Source organism: Artemia franciscana, chromosome 10 (genome assembly GCF_032884065.1).
Source record: "Artemia franciscana chromosome 10, ASM3288406v1, whole genome shotgun sequence".
Lineage (NCBI taxonomy): Eukaryota > Metazoa > Arthropoda > Branchiopoda > Anostraca > Artemiidae > Artemia > Artemia franciscana.
Window position 1 is genome coordinate 13,591,241 of NC_088872.1, and position 15,415 is coordinate 13,606,655.

At 35.9% G+C, this 15,415-nt stretch overlaps 1 protein-coding gene across 1 annotated transcript in view; it reads left to right on the forward strand.

Annotated features, from left to right (window-relative positions):
* LOC136031810 (uncharacterized) overlaps window positions 1-15,415 on the forward strand; it is a 67,456-nt gene that overhangs the window by 37,579 nt on the left and 14,462 nt on the right. Inside the window, exon 5 of the mRNA XM_065711626.1 lies at window positions 4,653-4,789. Within this exon, the coding sequence (XP_065567698.1) occupies window positions 4,653-4,789 (137 nt within the window). The remainder of the gene's footprint in view (window positions 1-4,652; window positions 4,790-15,415) is intronic.

Sequence of the window (15,415 nt, forward strand, 5' to 3'; positions counted from 1 at the left end):
TTTTGTGCCAAGGGTGATATGATATACCCTTTTTTTTTTTACCTCTGTGTGAAAGTATCTTGGTTGTTTCGTCTTCTTTGTACATGTTAATTCATTTCAAATCACTTTGAAATTACCCATTATTTTAGCAGCTTTTAGAGTGTTATAGCTTAAAAATTATATCAGTCTGGTGGTATAGGTGTTCGTAGAAAGATAACAGGAGGGGTGGCTTCCCTCCTTAGGGTATTTGAAAATGTATATGCAGTTAGCTATATTTATTATTTAGTGAATAACCTTTTCTATAAAAAATAACCCTGTTTTTAGATCAAATGGTCATTTTGCAAGTCAATTTTATTTTAAAATTTTAGGGCCAATTTGTTAATATAGAACTCTTGAATTCTGTATCCCAAAGTTTGCCGGATTTAAAGTTTAACAGATTTAACAAAATCGTTTTACATACGTCACGGATTTAAACGAACATAAATTATTATAAATAATAATACAGAACTTTTTAAGAAAGTTACCGACGTTAATGGATTAGTGTTTGGATTTGCAGGTGCTCTAGGAAAGCTCTTTAAACTTGGAGAAATTCTTAAGATCTCCAGAAATATTGTATCTATTGGAGATTGCCACCATCCATTGCTCTTGGAAGTCCACTCATCCCCTTTTGGTGGCAATAAGACAATTAAGCTGTATAAAATTTCTCTACCTCCCCGGGCAAAATTTCTCTATGAGTAACCTCTTCCATCGGTGCTCAGTCTCCATGTTACCCACAAAAAAAAAAAGGTTTGATTAATTCCAAAAGAAATGAAACGTAGTTTACGTATTTTGTTTATAAGGGCTTAAGCTGAAGACAGGTCTGTTTTTCTGCCTTGATTTAATCTTCTAAGTATCTTAATGCAAAAATCCTAGGGTGTAAACAAGTCTGTATCTAGGGGGACTAGTGGGTTGGAACAACCGCCCACCCAACAACTGGTAAAAACGTAATAAAAATGAATATAAACAAATTTTGATGAGTTTAAGATTTTTTTAACCCCCCCCCCCCGAAAGAATTCCTGGATACGGCCTCGGGTGTCAATAAAGTTAGTACATTTTTCCACAAAGTAGCCTATATACCTCAAAGCCCGTCTCGTTCAGCAACAAATTGCACCTTATCGACTTAAAGCCATTTTTTAAACGGACAATTTAAACCGTTCAAATGTGGAGTTTTGAAGTAAATCAGTTAAATAATTTACTTTGATATGGAGAATTATCTTGCAACTTACTATCTTTTGTTTTTGTACATCTGTCTCAAATTAAACATTTTATTCAGTCAGAGAAATCTTTTTTTATTGGTTGAACTTTCTTAGAAAAGTTAAACAAATTTGAACGTTTTTTAGATTTAATAAAGTATGCATTGTTACATGAAGAAAATAGTTCATTAAATTTTTGGACAACTTTGAAAACAAGATGTGGAAGACCCAACAGTGAAGAAAACATAGGAATCAAACTTCGACAAGTTAAAACAATGAAAAGCTAACTGACGGACTTCAGCTTTATCAAACAGTTCGTGGTAACGAACTGTAGTAAGGAGCGACCCGGCTCAATAGTAAACAAAACTCTAAAAAATGGAATTTTGATGCTAAAAGATACATCAAAAGAATCGGATTTTTATGCTGATTCTAAATGTATAAGTTTCATCAAATTTTGGCTTTGTCATCAAAAGTTACGAGCCTGAGAAAATTTGCCTTATTTTGGAAAATAGGGGGAAACACCTCCTAAAAGTCATAGAATCTTAACAAAAATCACACCATCGCATTCAGCGTATCAGAAAACTCTACAGCGAAAATTGCAAGCTCCTATCTACAAAAATGTGGAATTTCGTATTTTTTGCCAGAAGAAAGATCACGGGTGCGTGTTTATTTGTTTGTTTGTTGTTTTTTTTTTATTTTCCCCAGGGGTCATTGCATCGACCAAGTGGTCCTAGAATGTCGCAAGAGGGCTCATTTTAAAAGAATTGAAAAGTTCTAGTGTCCTTTTTAAGTAACCAAAAAAATTGGAGGGTGCCTAGGCCCCCTCCCAGGCTCTTTTTTTCCCAAACTCAACGGATCAAAATTTTGAGATAACCATTTTGTTCCGCATAGTCGAAAACCATAATAACTATGTCTTTGGGGATAACTTACTCCCCCACAGTTCCCGGGGGAGGGGCTGTAAGTTACAAAATTTGACCAGTGTTTACATACAGTAATGGTTATTGGGAAGTGTACAGACGTTTTCAGGTTGTTTTTTTTTTGTTTAGGGGGGTTGAGGGGAGGGTTCTATGTGGGAGGATCTCTCCTTGGAGGAATATGTCATGGGGGCAGAGAAATTCAATGAATTTTTTTTAAGGAATTGGGACCAAAATTAAGCTTAGTGTAAAAAGCAAGGTATTAGCGAGGGGACAAACCTCCTCATATACATAATAAAAATATAAGAACACAGAAGTTCGTTACGTAAGTTAGTTCTTAAGTTACGTATATTTTTTACTAATAACAACGTTCGTTAAAAATTAAAAGTTCTAGTTGCCTTTTTAAGTAACCGGAAAATTGGTGGGCAACTAGGCCTCCTCCTCCACCCCTTTTTTTCAAAATCGTCTGATCAAAACTAAGAGAAAGCTATTCAACAAAAAAAAAAAAAAATTAATATGCAAATTTCATTTAATAATTTATCTGTGGAGAGCCAAAATCAAACATGCATAAATTCAAAAACGCTCAGAAATTAAATAAAAAAACTAGTTTTTTTAACTGAAAGTAAGGAGTGACATTAAAACTTAAAACGAACAGAAATTACTATGTGTATAAAAGGGGCTGTTCCCTTCTCAACGCCCCGCTCTTTACGCTAAAGTTTGTACTTTTTATTAAAGTAGAATTGAGAGAAAAATTCAAACTTTAGCGTAAAGAGCGGGGCGTTGAGAAGGGAACAGCCCCTTTCATACGCGTAGTAATTTCTGTTCGTTTTAAGTTTTAATGTCGCTCCTTACTTTCAGTTAAAAAAACTAGTTTTTTTTTTATTTGATTGTCTTTAAGATAATATATTTAATATCGAACACTATGAAATTTTGGATCTTTCGATCTGCAGGCTTGTTTTAAGGTGATAGGAAATTAATTTCAGATTGTAAAAACAAGTGATAACCTTTTCTGAATTACCAGTATCGAAATTGATCGAGATGAGATGTCTGTGAGATTACAACTCAACGTTGTATATTTAATACGAAAGGTATAAGTAGTCTTAAACCCTCTAGGAGCCATATCCTTGGCTTTATCCTTCTCTTAAAGCAATTACAAAAAGTCAAATGTATAGTTTTTGCTGGACATCGATGGAACTATCATAATCTTACTTCCTTCTGTCTGTTGTTTTTTTGCTAACAATTTAACTTGATTAAGTTACGACTACAGATTCTGATTATCATGAATACTTGATTAAGTTAATCATTCATTTCGTGTCTCTGGTCCAGTTTCCTTACAGTGCGCATGATTGGTTCCATCCATATCAGATCCTAAACCTTTTTGCTTGTGTCTCTTGCATTTTCTTAGAGTACTAAGAACAGTGAAAATGACATTGGGTTGCTTGGTTTGGTCAAACGAAACCTTACATACTCATGATGTCTTAAAAATTAGAATAAAAATGGGAATTCATGTTTTAATTTAAAAAGCTTCATTATGCAGTTTCTGAAAATAGTGGATATCAAATTAAAAAACAGATACTCTAGTGAGAAATCAGCAAAATATAAGATAAAACAATGGCATTAAGCACCTTTGGCTTTTGTAGCTTCCCTTTGAAGGTGTTACTGTCTTTTGAAATCGCCACATTGCTATTCGAATATTCAACTATTCGATTTAATTCGAATACTCGAGTTCGATATTCGAGTTCTTTCGATTCGCGTGTTTGTTCTTGAGGCTCAGCGTAGCAAAACTGTTGAAAATTTGATGCTACCCCAAAAACTCCAAAAATTCGGGAACAATCTTAGTAAATCGGGGTTTCCGGATATGAATAGATCTAAGATGGGTTCAGAGGGCAAGCAATGTTTTTATTTGACATCCTTGATACTTTAACACCGCAACGGTTGAAAATATCAAGTACTCTCATTTTATCATAAAAGAAGGGCTTTAACGAACTTATTAATATGTGCATATATAAATGGGATGGTTAAGTAGTTCCTATTGGCTAAGATTTTCATGTTTACCTATATAGTGCTCCTCGTATAAAAATAAACCCTCCTATACCTCTCTAAAGTTTCGTGTCAATATAAGGAACCCTTAAAGTAGATCCCTGTAGAATCCCAGTAGATCCCTTGAAGCTGCAAATTCTTTAATTTTCATTGAAACAAAAGTTTTTTTTAGAATCAGTTGCCTAAATTTACAAAATATTAGGGGGGAGGGTGCAATCTCTATGTCTAAAAGGAAGCCCTAGTGGTTCAAAATAGCCAAAACCCAAGAGTGGGGAGAGCTAAGCAAAAACGCCTGTAACTTATAACGCCGGTAACTTATATTCTATTGATGACAATACACCGTTCTTTACAGCACGTTTAGGTTTACTTAATTTAATGGTACTTAAAAGATTTTAATACTGTATATCTTGTGGTTTCCATTAGCTCTCTCAAAGTGCGAATGATTGGTTTACTTCTTGTCAAGTTAAAAGCCCCTTATTTTATATAGCAAGGAAAGTTGCATGGCCTCCAAAGTCACCCCACACTAGTTTTGATCATGGTGAATCTTTGGTGAGACGAAGCATGTCTCCAGTCCAAGCAGTGAAAGTCCCTCCACCAGTGCCACGAAAGCCAGGAAAAATCCAGGTACTATTCTTTTTCACAACTATAGGCGTAGATTGTATATTATATATGACGTTGACCAGAGACAATTTATTTTTCTTTGTGGTTTGGCTAAGACTAAAGAGTTTTCAAGGTGCGTAGAAGGAGAGATTGTGTAGACCACTCGTTTTTGAGGCATTTGAGGAATATGGAAGGGGGGCAAGACGCATTTTTTCAATTTTTACAATTAAATTAAAAAAAGAAAAAGAAATGCTTCAATGAAAATACCCTCCCCCCCAAAAAAAAAGCATTTTAAAAACCTATGGTGGCAAAAAAGTCTGTCCTCCGCCCTCCAATTTATGAAACTGATTTTTAACTAACTGTGGAGCAAATCTGCAATATAATTTTCCTAATCTTGAATGCCTAGCACTATACGAAGTATGAAACGACGTTTCATTCTTTTATATTTTTTAAAACACTCGGTAGCCATATTAGAACTTCGTAGGCCCAACTTGTAGAACTTATCATCCCTGGCAAAAAAGCCTATTGTTTGTTGTCGTGACTGCATTTCCATTCTATTGTTTTGAATCTCAAACTATTCGAGTTCGAACAATTGCGTTTGAGTTTCTGCAATGCGTGAGTCAATAAGAATTTTGTTAGGTGGGTGGATATTATAACCTCTCTTAAAATCCGACCAATTTATTGCTTTTTCTAAGGAAGGGAGGATGACTGCAGAAACAGCTGGACTCCGGAGGAAAATGTGACACAATAAGGTACCTGTCAAAGTCAGCCGCAAAAAGACACTTTCATGTCTTTACAGGGTTCCTAAATGTATGACTTTCTTAATTAAATTTTCTTGGCACGTATGCTTAATATTTTATTCTATATGTCACAAAGATTGTTTCTCTTGGCGCTGGCTGGACTGCCTGGCAGAGGTTTTTGTTGTTGCAATGGATTTCACCTTAATTTACAAGATTAGCTAACGTACATTATTATTATTATTTATTTCATCCACTATATTTTTTTCAAGTACTAAGTGCTATTATTATGTTAACGTAGTGTTTCATTTAAGTGTTTTATGATGATCGGTCTCAAAGTTTATGTTATTTGTGTCTTTCGTTTATGTTATTGTACTGTGTTCATGGCTGTATATTTGACTTTAAAATACAGCTATCTATCTATCTATACACGAGTATAAAAGGTGAAGTAACACTTAGAAAATGCATGGAGACAAAAATAGCAAACACTGGTAAGAACGCACTAATAGAGCAACAGATACAAAAAAAAAGAGGGGAAAAGACTCAAAGCTGAAATAACCTAATTAACCGTTGATGTGGAGAAATACGGATGCAAGCTGTATTTAGAACTTTCTGTGCAGTAATTCTAGTTTCTCAGCAACATCAGGAAACAGGAAATTTTTAATAAGAACCTGATTTTCCGACCAAGGAGGAAGGAACAACAAAAATTTACAAAATCTAAAATAATTACTCCGGATCCATTTTAAGTTCTTTTTTCTTAGGAAAGAGAAAGTTCCAAAGGTGACAAGGATAGAGTGGTCGCCAAAAAGCTGAGTAGAGCTTGGCTAACGCACGTCTGTTATACTTCTCTCTGTTAGCATATGCTAATATGACTTTTTATTATTTGTCACTGTGTGCTGGCGCAAGCTTGGGATACTGTTAATAATAGAAATACTTAGCCACTGGAAAGAATCTACGAGGCATATAGAAAAAGCCTTACACAGAAGAGGAGAACTAGAAATATGTGGTGTATTAAGTAGAATATCCCTTTTTCGACCTCAAATTTTTTTTTATCAACTAGCAAGAGGACTGGCATGAAAAAAAAAGAAAAAAAAAAAAAAAAAAAAAAAAAAAAAAAGAAAAATATAACCCATATTTTTTTGGAGGACCAGAGAATAAAAAGTTCACCCCCTCCCCTGAATACAAACTTCAAGTCCAAATAACTCCAAAAGGAGCTTCCTGAGAGCTTCAACTCGATTCCCAGTCATGAGACGAAACAGGGCATACTGAGTAAACTACGAAAAAAGGGAAAGTATGCTTTCATGTGACCCACCCAGACCTTAATTGTAAAAGTACTCCGGAGAAAGTTACCCGTTGTATGGCATCACATGATTGTTTTGAAATTAGTGATTGGCTCTCCTTCTTTTTAGTTTATTTCTCTTTCTTTATTTCTTTGTGGGTTATGGGGTTGTAACGAGTGGAGGAACTTGGTTCCGCTATAGATTTCTATTACTGAGAGCATTGACACCAAGCCACTGATTAAGAAGATTCGTGTATTGCGTAATAATATTTATCTAAAGAAAGGGAGAATTCTCGAAAACTACAAAAAAGTTTATCCTTCTGTGGGTTACCTCATGACCATAAATAAACGTTTTGCTAATTATTCGCTGGTTATTCAAGTAGCTAAGTTTTGACGGACTGATGACTAATTAATCGTAAAAGTGTTTGAGCAGGAAAGCTATTACGTCTAAAACATTCAGGGTTAACAGTTCTTTTAGATAAAGGCCGAAGAGGGTCTGAGGGAAGAAGGTTGACTGACCTGACTTATGAAGAAAATTTAATTGTGTCTTCTTTAGTTTTAAATTTGAAGCAATGAGCCCTTGTGGCCTTAGCTTTGACTCAGTTTGGTGAGTTCGCTAGTGTTATAATAACACTATTAACTTAATATCATGTGTGATCTTATGTTTAGCATCGTGATCGACTTCAATATTTTAGTTTTAGTAGTTACTTCAGATTTTTATGGCACTTGGTATTAAGCCAAGTGACATATAGCAATCGCAAATTCTGTCGGTCTGTCTGTCGGTCCCGGTTTTGCCACTTTAGGCACTTCCAGGTAAGCTAGGACGATAAAATTTGGCAGGTGTATTAGGGACAGGACCAGATTAAATTAGAAATAGTCGTTTTCCCGATTTGACCATCTGGGGGGGGGAGTGGGGGCTGGTTAATTCGGAAAAAACAGAAAAAATGAATTATTTTTAACTTACGGACGGTTGATCAGATCTTAACGAAATTTGATGTTTGGAAGGATATCGTGTCTCAGAGCTCTTATTTTAAATCCCGACCGAATCTTAAAATAAGGATCTGAAACTTGGTGGGAAAAATAAGCACAAGTCCTAGATACATGATTGACATAACCGGAAAGGATTCACTCTTCTTGGGGTAGCTGGAGGGGGGAGGGTTAATTCTGAAAATTAGAAAAAATGAGGTTATGTTTAACTTACGAACAGGTGATCGGATCTCTATGAAATTTAATATCTAGAAGAATATTGTGTCTCAAAGCTCTTATTTTAAATCCCGACCGGATCTAGCGACATTGGGGGGAGTTTGGGGGGCCTAAAATCATGGAAAACGCTTAGAGTGGAGGGATCGGGATGAAACTTGGTGGGAAAAAACACCAAAAGTCTTAGATACGTGATTGACATAATTGTAACGGATCCGGTCTATGTGGGGGAATCGGGGGGGGGGAGGGTTAATTCTGAAAAATTACAAAAAATGACGTATTTTTAACTTACAAAGGAGTGATCGGATCTTCATGAAACTTCATATTTAGAAGGAACTCGTAACTCAGATCTCTTATTTTAAATCTCAACCGGATCCGGCGTCATTTGGGGGGTGGGGGTGGCAGAAATCTTAGAAAATACTTAAAGCGGAGAGATCAGGATGAAACTGGATGGGAAGAATAAAAACAAGTCTAAGATACGTGACTGAGATAACCGGACCGGATACGCTCTCTTTGGTGGAGTTGGGGGGGGGGGAGTGGGTAATTCGGAAAAATGAGGTATTTTTAACTTACGAACGGGTGATCAGATCTTAATGAAATTTGATATTTAGAAGGATCTTGCGCTTTAAAGCTCTTATTTTAAATTCCAACCAGATCCTTTGACACTGGGGGGAGTTTGAGGGGGAAACCGGAATTCTTGGAAAACGTGAAAATTGGGGCATTTTTATCTTACGAATAGGTGATCGGATCTTAATGAAACTTGATATATAGAAAGATCTTATGTCTCAGATGCTCCATTTTCGACTCGAATTGGATCCGGGGACATAGGGGGTTGGAGGAGGGAAACAGAAATCTTGGAAAACGCTTGGAGTGAAGAGATCGGGATGAAACTTGATGGGAAGAATAAGCACAAGTTCTAGATATGTGATTGACATAATTGGAACGGATCAGTTCTCTTTGGAGGAGCTGGGGGGTGTTAATTTGGAAAAATTAGATAAATTGAGGTATTTTAACTTAAGAACGGGTGACCGCATCTTAATGAAATTTGATATTTAGAAGGATTTCATGTCTCAGAGATCTTATTTCAAATCCCGAACAGGTCTGTTGACACTGGGGGAATTGGAAGAAGGAAATCGGAAATCTTGGAAAACGCTTAGAGTGGAGGAACCGGGATGAAGCTTGGTGGATAGAATAAGTAAATGTTGTAGATACATGATTGAGGTAACCGTACTGGATTCAATCTTTTTGGGAGAGTTGGGGGGAGGGGTTCAGTGCTTTGGCGAGTTTGGTGCTTCTGGACGTGCTAGGACGATGAAAATTGGTAGGCGTTCCAGGAAGCTGCACAAATTGACTTGATGAAGTCGTTTTCTCAGATTCGACCATCTGGGGGACTAAAGGGAGAGGAAAAATTATAAAAATAAGGTATTTATAACTTACGAGTGGGTGATCGGATCTTAATGAATTTTGATATTTAGAAGGACATTGTGACTCAGAGCTCATATTTTAAATCCCGACCGGCGGCATTAAGCCTGTGATTTTCCTTTTAAATCAATCTATAGATTCTTAGAATTTGGTTAGAGCTCATACCATATGAGCTCTTGGCTCTTAGCTCTTCTGGCCTCGTCACAAGTGCCATATGAGCTCTTAACTCTTGTTTATACAGGACTTATTGACCCTTAAACATATGTCACGAGTAAACCACTATGTAATCATTGTTTCAATAAAGGATTATCTGCTAATTTATTTTTTTGTTTATGCTCACCTTTTTTTCGAAATGATCTGCTTATTTATTTTTTGACCTTTTTTCGAAATGATCTGCTTATTTATTTTTTAACATTTTTTCGAAATGAGTTTTGTTCATGGTATCTTTCTGTTTTTACTTCTACAAATTTACGATTTTGGGGGTCGTGGTATATACAATGCCTCAACTTAGAATGTCAAAATGACGCCTCTGGGTGGAACAAACAGGAGTATTTTGCTGTTTAATTTACTTTTCAACAAACATTTACGAACTTCCTTTCCTATGATAATTTTTAAAATCTTCGATTCAAAACAAACCTATTTCAGAGCAGTGTATGTCCTTTACCTTAACCTTGGTGGTCAAGAAGGGATGCTCCTGATTCAAATTACATTTTAAAGTAATAAAGTGTTTCCAGGTAGATATAAAGAGGAAAGTTATAGCTTAGAAAGAACAGAAATTGCCTTAGATGTGAAGGTTGCTACCCAACGACGCCACCGAGAAATTTGTAAGGAAGGAGGCAAGTTGAATGGGCGTGAATTGAAGCCCTTTAGATGTGTTGATAGGAAGTAATATATCCATTAACATGAAAACAACTTAGTTTCAAGGAGCTTTCAGGACAAAGATGGGTGATTTAACATGGCTTTGAAAGAGAAGTCTTATATTGTCTTCCTTTTTCCCAAGGTTACAGTAACCCGTTACTCTTCCCTGATGGATCTCATTCTCTTACTCAAGGCTGTATCCAAATATCCCCCCCCCCTTTCGAACCTCGATTTTTGGTGCATTTTTCTTTTTTCAAAAATTATCCGCATTTTCTTCTGGTAAAAAGTTTTGTTAAGAAACTTCTGCTAACAACGGTTTGACCAAATCGTCACCTATATCATATTGGTGTGATGTATACACTGTTAGCAAAATTTCAAGTTTCTTATAATTTTGGTTATTATCAACGAAAATTGTTCTTTATAATAGCTAATGTGTCTAGAAATAATTAATGCGGTATTTTAATGTTTTTCTATTTCTTTCTTTTAAAAACATGCTGCTACACTTTCATAGCTGTCAACCTTATGGAGTTTTGCCACGATCTAAAAATTAATATTTGCTCTTTCAAGTATCTCGTCAATCACCAAAAAGGTTCTTCGCGTGGGTGACACGAGGAAATTCACGTCTGGCAGATTTTATGCCATGGATAATATGCCGAGATGCCTCAATGATTGGATAGAGAGTCTAGATATACCAGATTTAGTTTAGGTCTGAATTTGTGATGGAAAATATAAGTGATTTTAAAAACAATGGTGTTGAGGAAAAACAGAGATTCTCCAGCGATGGCTATTCAGATAGCGAGGAAGTTGTTACCGATGAGGAACCTATTCAAGAAGAAGAGGAAGCCAGCAATGAAGAAAACATTATAGAACGGATGGAAGAAATTCCCCAGGAAGTGGCAGTTGAAACATCTGATAAAGACTGTTTAGAATATGATAAGAATAGCGACGATGAACAGGTTTGAAAAACCTACTACACGTCTTCATACATCCCCCCCCCACCAAAAGAATGAGTACCTGTAAACTGGGCACGTGCAAAATAGGTGGCCTCTGTCCCGTATCCTTACCTCAGTGGTCAGGATTTTGGTGGTTTTAATTTTTTTTTGTGGGGGGCTTTTTATTGTGTTTCTGATTTTGGCCCCCTATGGTGCACATTCCAAATATCTGGATACATGCCTGTGTTATTGTTGCTGCGGATATTACTTTTACGATTACTTGTGAAGAGAGTCATTTGTTATATCCTAAATTTCGTGTATTTCGCGCAGAAATTGCTTTCCTCATCCCTTGCAAATAAGAGGGGTTCATTATTTCATAAACACTGTTTATATTTTAGCCATTAAGAAGATTTGCCAACCTTTCGCCACCCAGTTTACACCTCAGGGTGCCACATATGTGCATAGTTTTGCCCCGCATGGCACGCTTTTGCCACGGTTCGCACTCACCAGCAGGTGCACGTGATTTCTAAAAGTCAGTGGCCTCTTAGATGAATCGATTAGAATAATTATTTTGTAGGTTTTAGCGTCAAAAACCTCGATTGATACATAACTTTGTATGTTTTCCAGAAAATTTTCTAGTAATGAGTCTTTTTCTTGGAACCAATTGGACTAGCTCAGTGTTTACATCTGCTAGACAAAAAAGGAAAATGGCTACATAAATTCAGATAAATTTGAAACTAATTTCTTAGTATTTTCTTCATTTGATTCTTAGGTTATGTAATAGCGCTGCTTAAATGAAAAGCTTCTCCACTACTTCGCAAACTGCTACCTCGCAAACTGTATTCCTAAATTTATTCCATGCATCTTCAACATTGTCAAATTTTAGACTCTCTAGTTTAGTATTCCACTGCTCCTGGAAAATTTACCTTAAAATATCATCACAGAGTGTACCAACATCATAAACTTCCAGAAGTTAGTTATTTTTCCTAAATTTCAGCGTTAGATTAAACTTCGACACTACTGTATGGTGATTTTTACTTTTAACATCATAAACAGAACTCTTATATACCCTAGTATCTTCTATCGATCCCGTCAGTCTTCGGCTTATTATAACATAATCAATAAGGTTTACTGTCTTACCATCGTGTGAATAACATGTTAACTTATAGGTCGTTTTATGACAAAATACTGTTTTTGTTATCCCTAAATTGTTGTACCTACAAAGTTACAGCAGTCTGTAACCGATACTATTTTCTTTTCCTACACCGAATTTCCTAGACTAGGATACCATCAATCCCCATTTTACCAATCAGGGCATTGAAATCTAGTAAAAATACCATTTTTCTACCTGGGACCCTATCGATTCGTTCCTGTAAGTAAAATTCATCCGAGTCAATACTATCTCCGTCAGTTGGTACTACACGGGAGATATGCTACTATGACTGATACTTTGCACTTTTTAGTTGTACTATGACCAGCTAGGATTCTATTATTTATACCTTACCAACTTAAGCAAGACTTAGCAGCTTCCTTATCATAGTTGCGGCGGTAATTCCAATCTAGTAAAAGACGAACACGGCCAATAGTACCCAAAACATCTATTGAAGACCTTAAAAGAGGTGTTATGTAGAAACAAAAAGTACGCCATTAAAATTATCTTAGCTGAAAACCTTAATCAGAAAACTTGCAATCCATTGGCTTGAATAGGCAAGAAAACATTGGTTTGAACAACAAGAAAAATCCTTTTTTTACACTGGAAACATCTTTTTTTTCTGTTTTTCCTCTGTTGCTAATGTGGCACTGGCATGTCATAGAGAGCCGTTTAGGGGTTCATTTTAAAGGGATTTGATACCTCTAGTATCTTTTGTAATTAACAAACACATTTCTTGCAATAAAATCATTCTTTCAAAAAACTGCATTTTTGTATACAAGATGACGAATGATGTCATAACCGTAGGTCACAACCATAAATGACGTTATTGTAAAATACTTTAAACTCTTTAAAGGGTATTCTTGGTAACTGACAAGGAAGATTATTTTTTACAAGTCCTGATAAGTAAAAGCCGAATAATTTTTCCATTTATGTAATACACGTTATCTGCATTAATTGGAAATCGTGGTTGCAGCGGCAGGTGCAATGTCTCAAAAAATCGGTAGGAATTAATGATGAACAAGAAAGCTTCTTAAGCCTGGCTTCTAAAGTCTATTTATAGTAGAATTGCAGCATTTTCAAAGACCACATTTGTCCCACATTGAACACAGGATTATTATTTAATAAGGAATAACCAAAAGAAATCAGGCAGTTGAGTCCTCAAATATAAAATTCAATTCCAAAATTAGGAGCGAAAATGAAATATTTACTTTAAAGCAATCATAAATATGACTGTTCGTAATCTGATTGACATCGTTTGGTTGAGTTGGGATCTTTACTGCAAAGTGACCTAAACTTCGATCCTCCTTTTCGAGAGGAGTGCCCCAGAGCCACTCTACTGTAGTAACTCGTAATTAAGTATGTGTTAGCATATTTAGCGTTATATAATGTTTGGATATGACCAACGCCGTTTTATTTTATTGTATCTTATTGTAAAAAAAATTTGAACTTCATATAAAACAAAATACTTACTCTTGGGCTCCAGAGCCACTCTACTGTAGTAACTCGTAATTAAGTATGTTTTAACATATTTAACGTTCTATAATGTTTGGATATGACCGACGCCGTTTTTTTATTGTATCTTATTGTAAGATAGATTTGAACTTCATATAAAACAAAATACTTACTCTTGGGCTCCAGAGCCACTCTACTGTAGTAACTCGTAATTAAGTATGTTTTAACATATTTAACGTTATATAATGTTTGGATATGACCGACGCCGTTTTTTTTATTGTAAGATAGATTTGAACTTCATATAAAACAAAATAGTTACTCTTGGGCTCCAGAGCCACTCTACTGTAGTAACTCGTAATTAAGTTTGTTTTAACATATTTAACGTTCTATAATGTTTGGATATGACCGACGCCGTTTTTTTTTTTATTGTATCTTATTGTAGAATAGATTTGAACTTGAGATTAAAAAAAATACTTACTCATTGGCTCCAGAGCCACTCCACTGTAGTAACTGGTAATTAAGTATGTTTTAGCATATTTTACGTTATATAATGTTTGGATATGACCGACGCCGTTTTTTTTTTTTTTTTTTTTTTTTTTTTTTTTTTTTTTTTTGTAAAATAGATTTGAACTTGAGATTAAAAAAAATACTTACTCTTTCTGAGTAACCTTAAATGGCAACTTTCCCTCATTTATCATGAGCCTTACTCCCTGCCTATGCACTCTACTACTACTACTACTGCTACCAGTAGGCTACTGTTGCTACTACTACTACTAATTTTACGCGACTGCTACCGCTACTACTACCACTGCTACTACTGCTGTTATTACTAATACTGCAATACTGCTACTGCTGCTACTGCTTCTGCTACTGCTGCTACTACCTCGACTAATACTTCTACGATTGCTACATCTACTGGTACTACTTCTACTAAATACTACTATTGCTGCTACTGCAACTGCTTATGACTACGTCTACTTGCAACTGCTACTACTTGCGACTGCGTCTATGACTACTTGCGACTCTGAATGCTTACGACTGGGACTACGTCTATTTGTGACTGTGACTACTTGCAACTGCGACTGCGAGTACTTATTGCTGCAGCTAATTGTGACTTTCAGTTCTTGCAACTGCAACTGCAACTGCTTGCAGTTACCACTACTTGCGACTGCAACTGTGACTACTTGTAACTGTGAGCATAACTAATCGTGACTGCTACTACTACAACGTCTGTGACTGCTGCTATTAGGTCCACTGCTGCTAGTACTACTGCTTTTTAACTAAACCAAAGGGTTTAAGTACATCCAGTTTGGCAAAATGACATAGATGCAGTATCTCAGGAACGAAATAGAGTATTAATTTGAAATTTCAATGAAAGTTGAAGGGGGATGTTAAATTAAATTAATAGACACTCTGGGCAGCCAAAAGGGTATCTTTGCTGAATCCCAGTGGAGGATTCAAGGCATGTTGTTGGGAATGTTGAAATAAACGAAAACACCCTATATGCATCAAATTTCGCCAAAAAGGCACACTTGCGACAGATCATAGAAGTTGAGACTGCCAGGGCACGTTGAGAGGGGCCGGTATAATATTTGAAAACACTCAAGGTAGTAAATT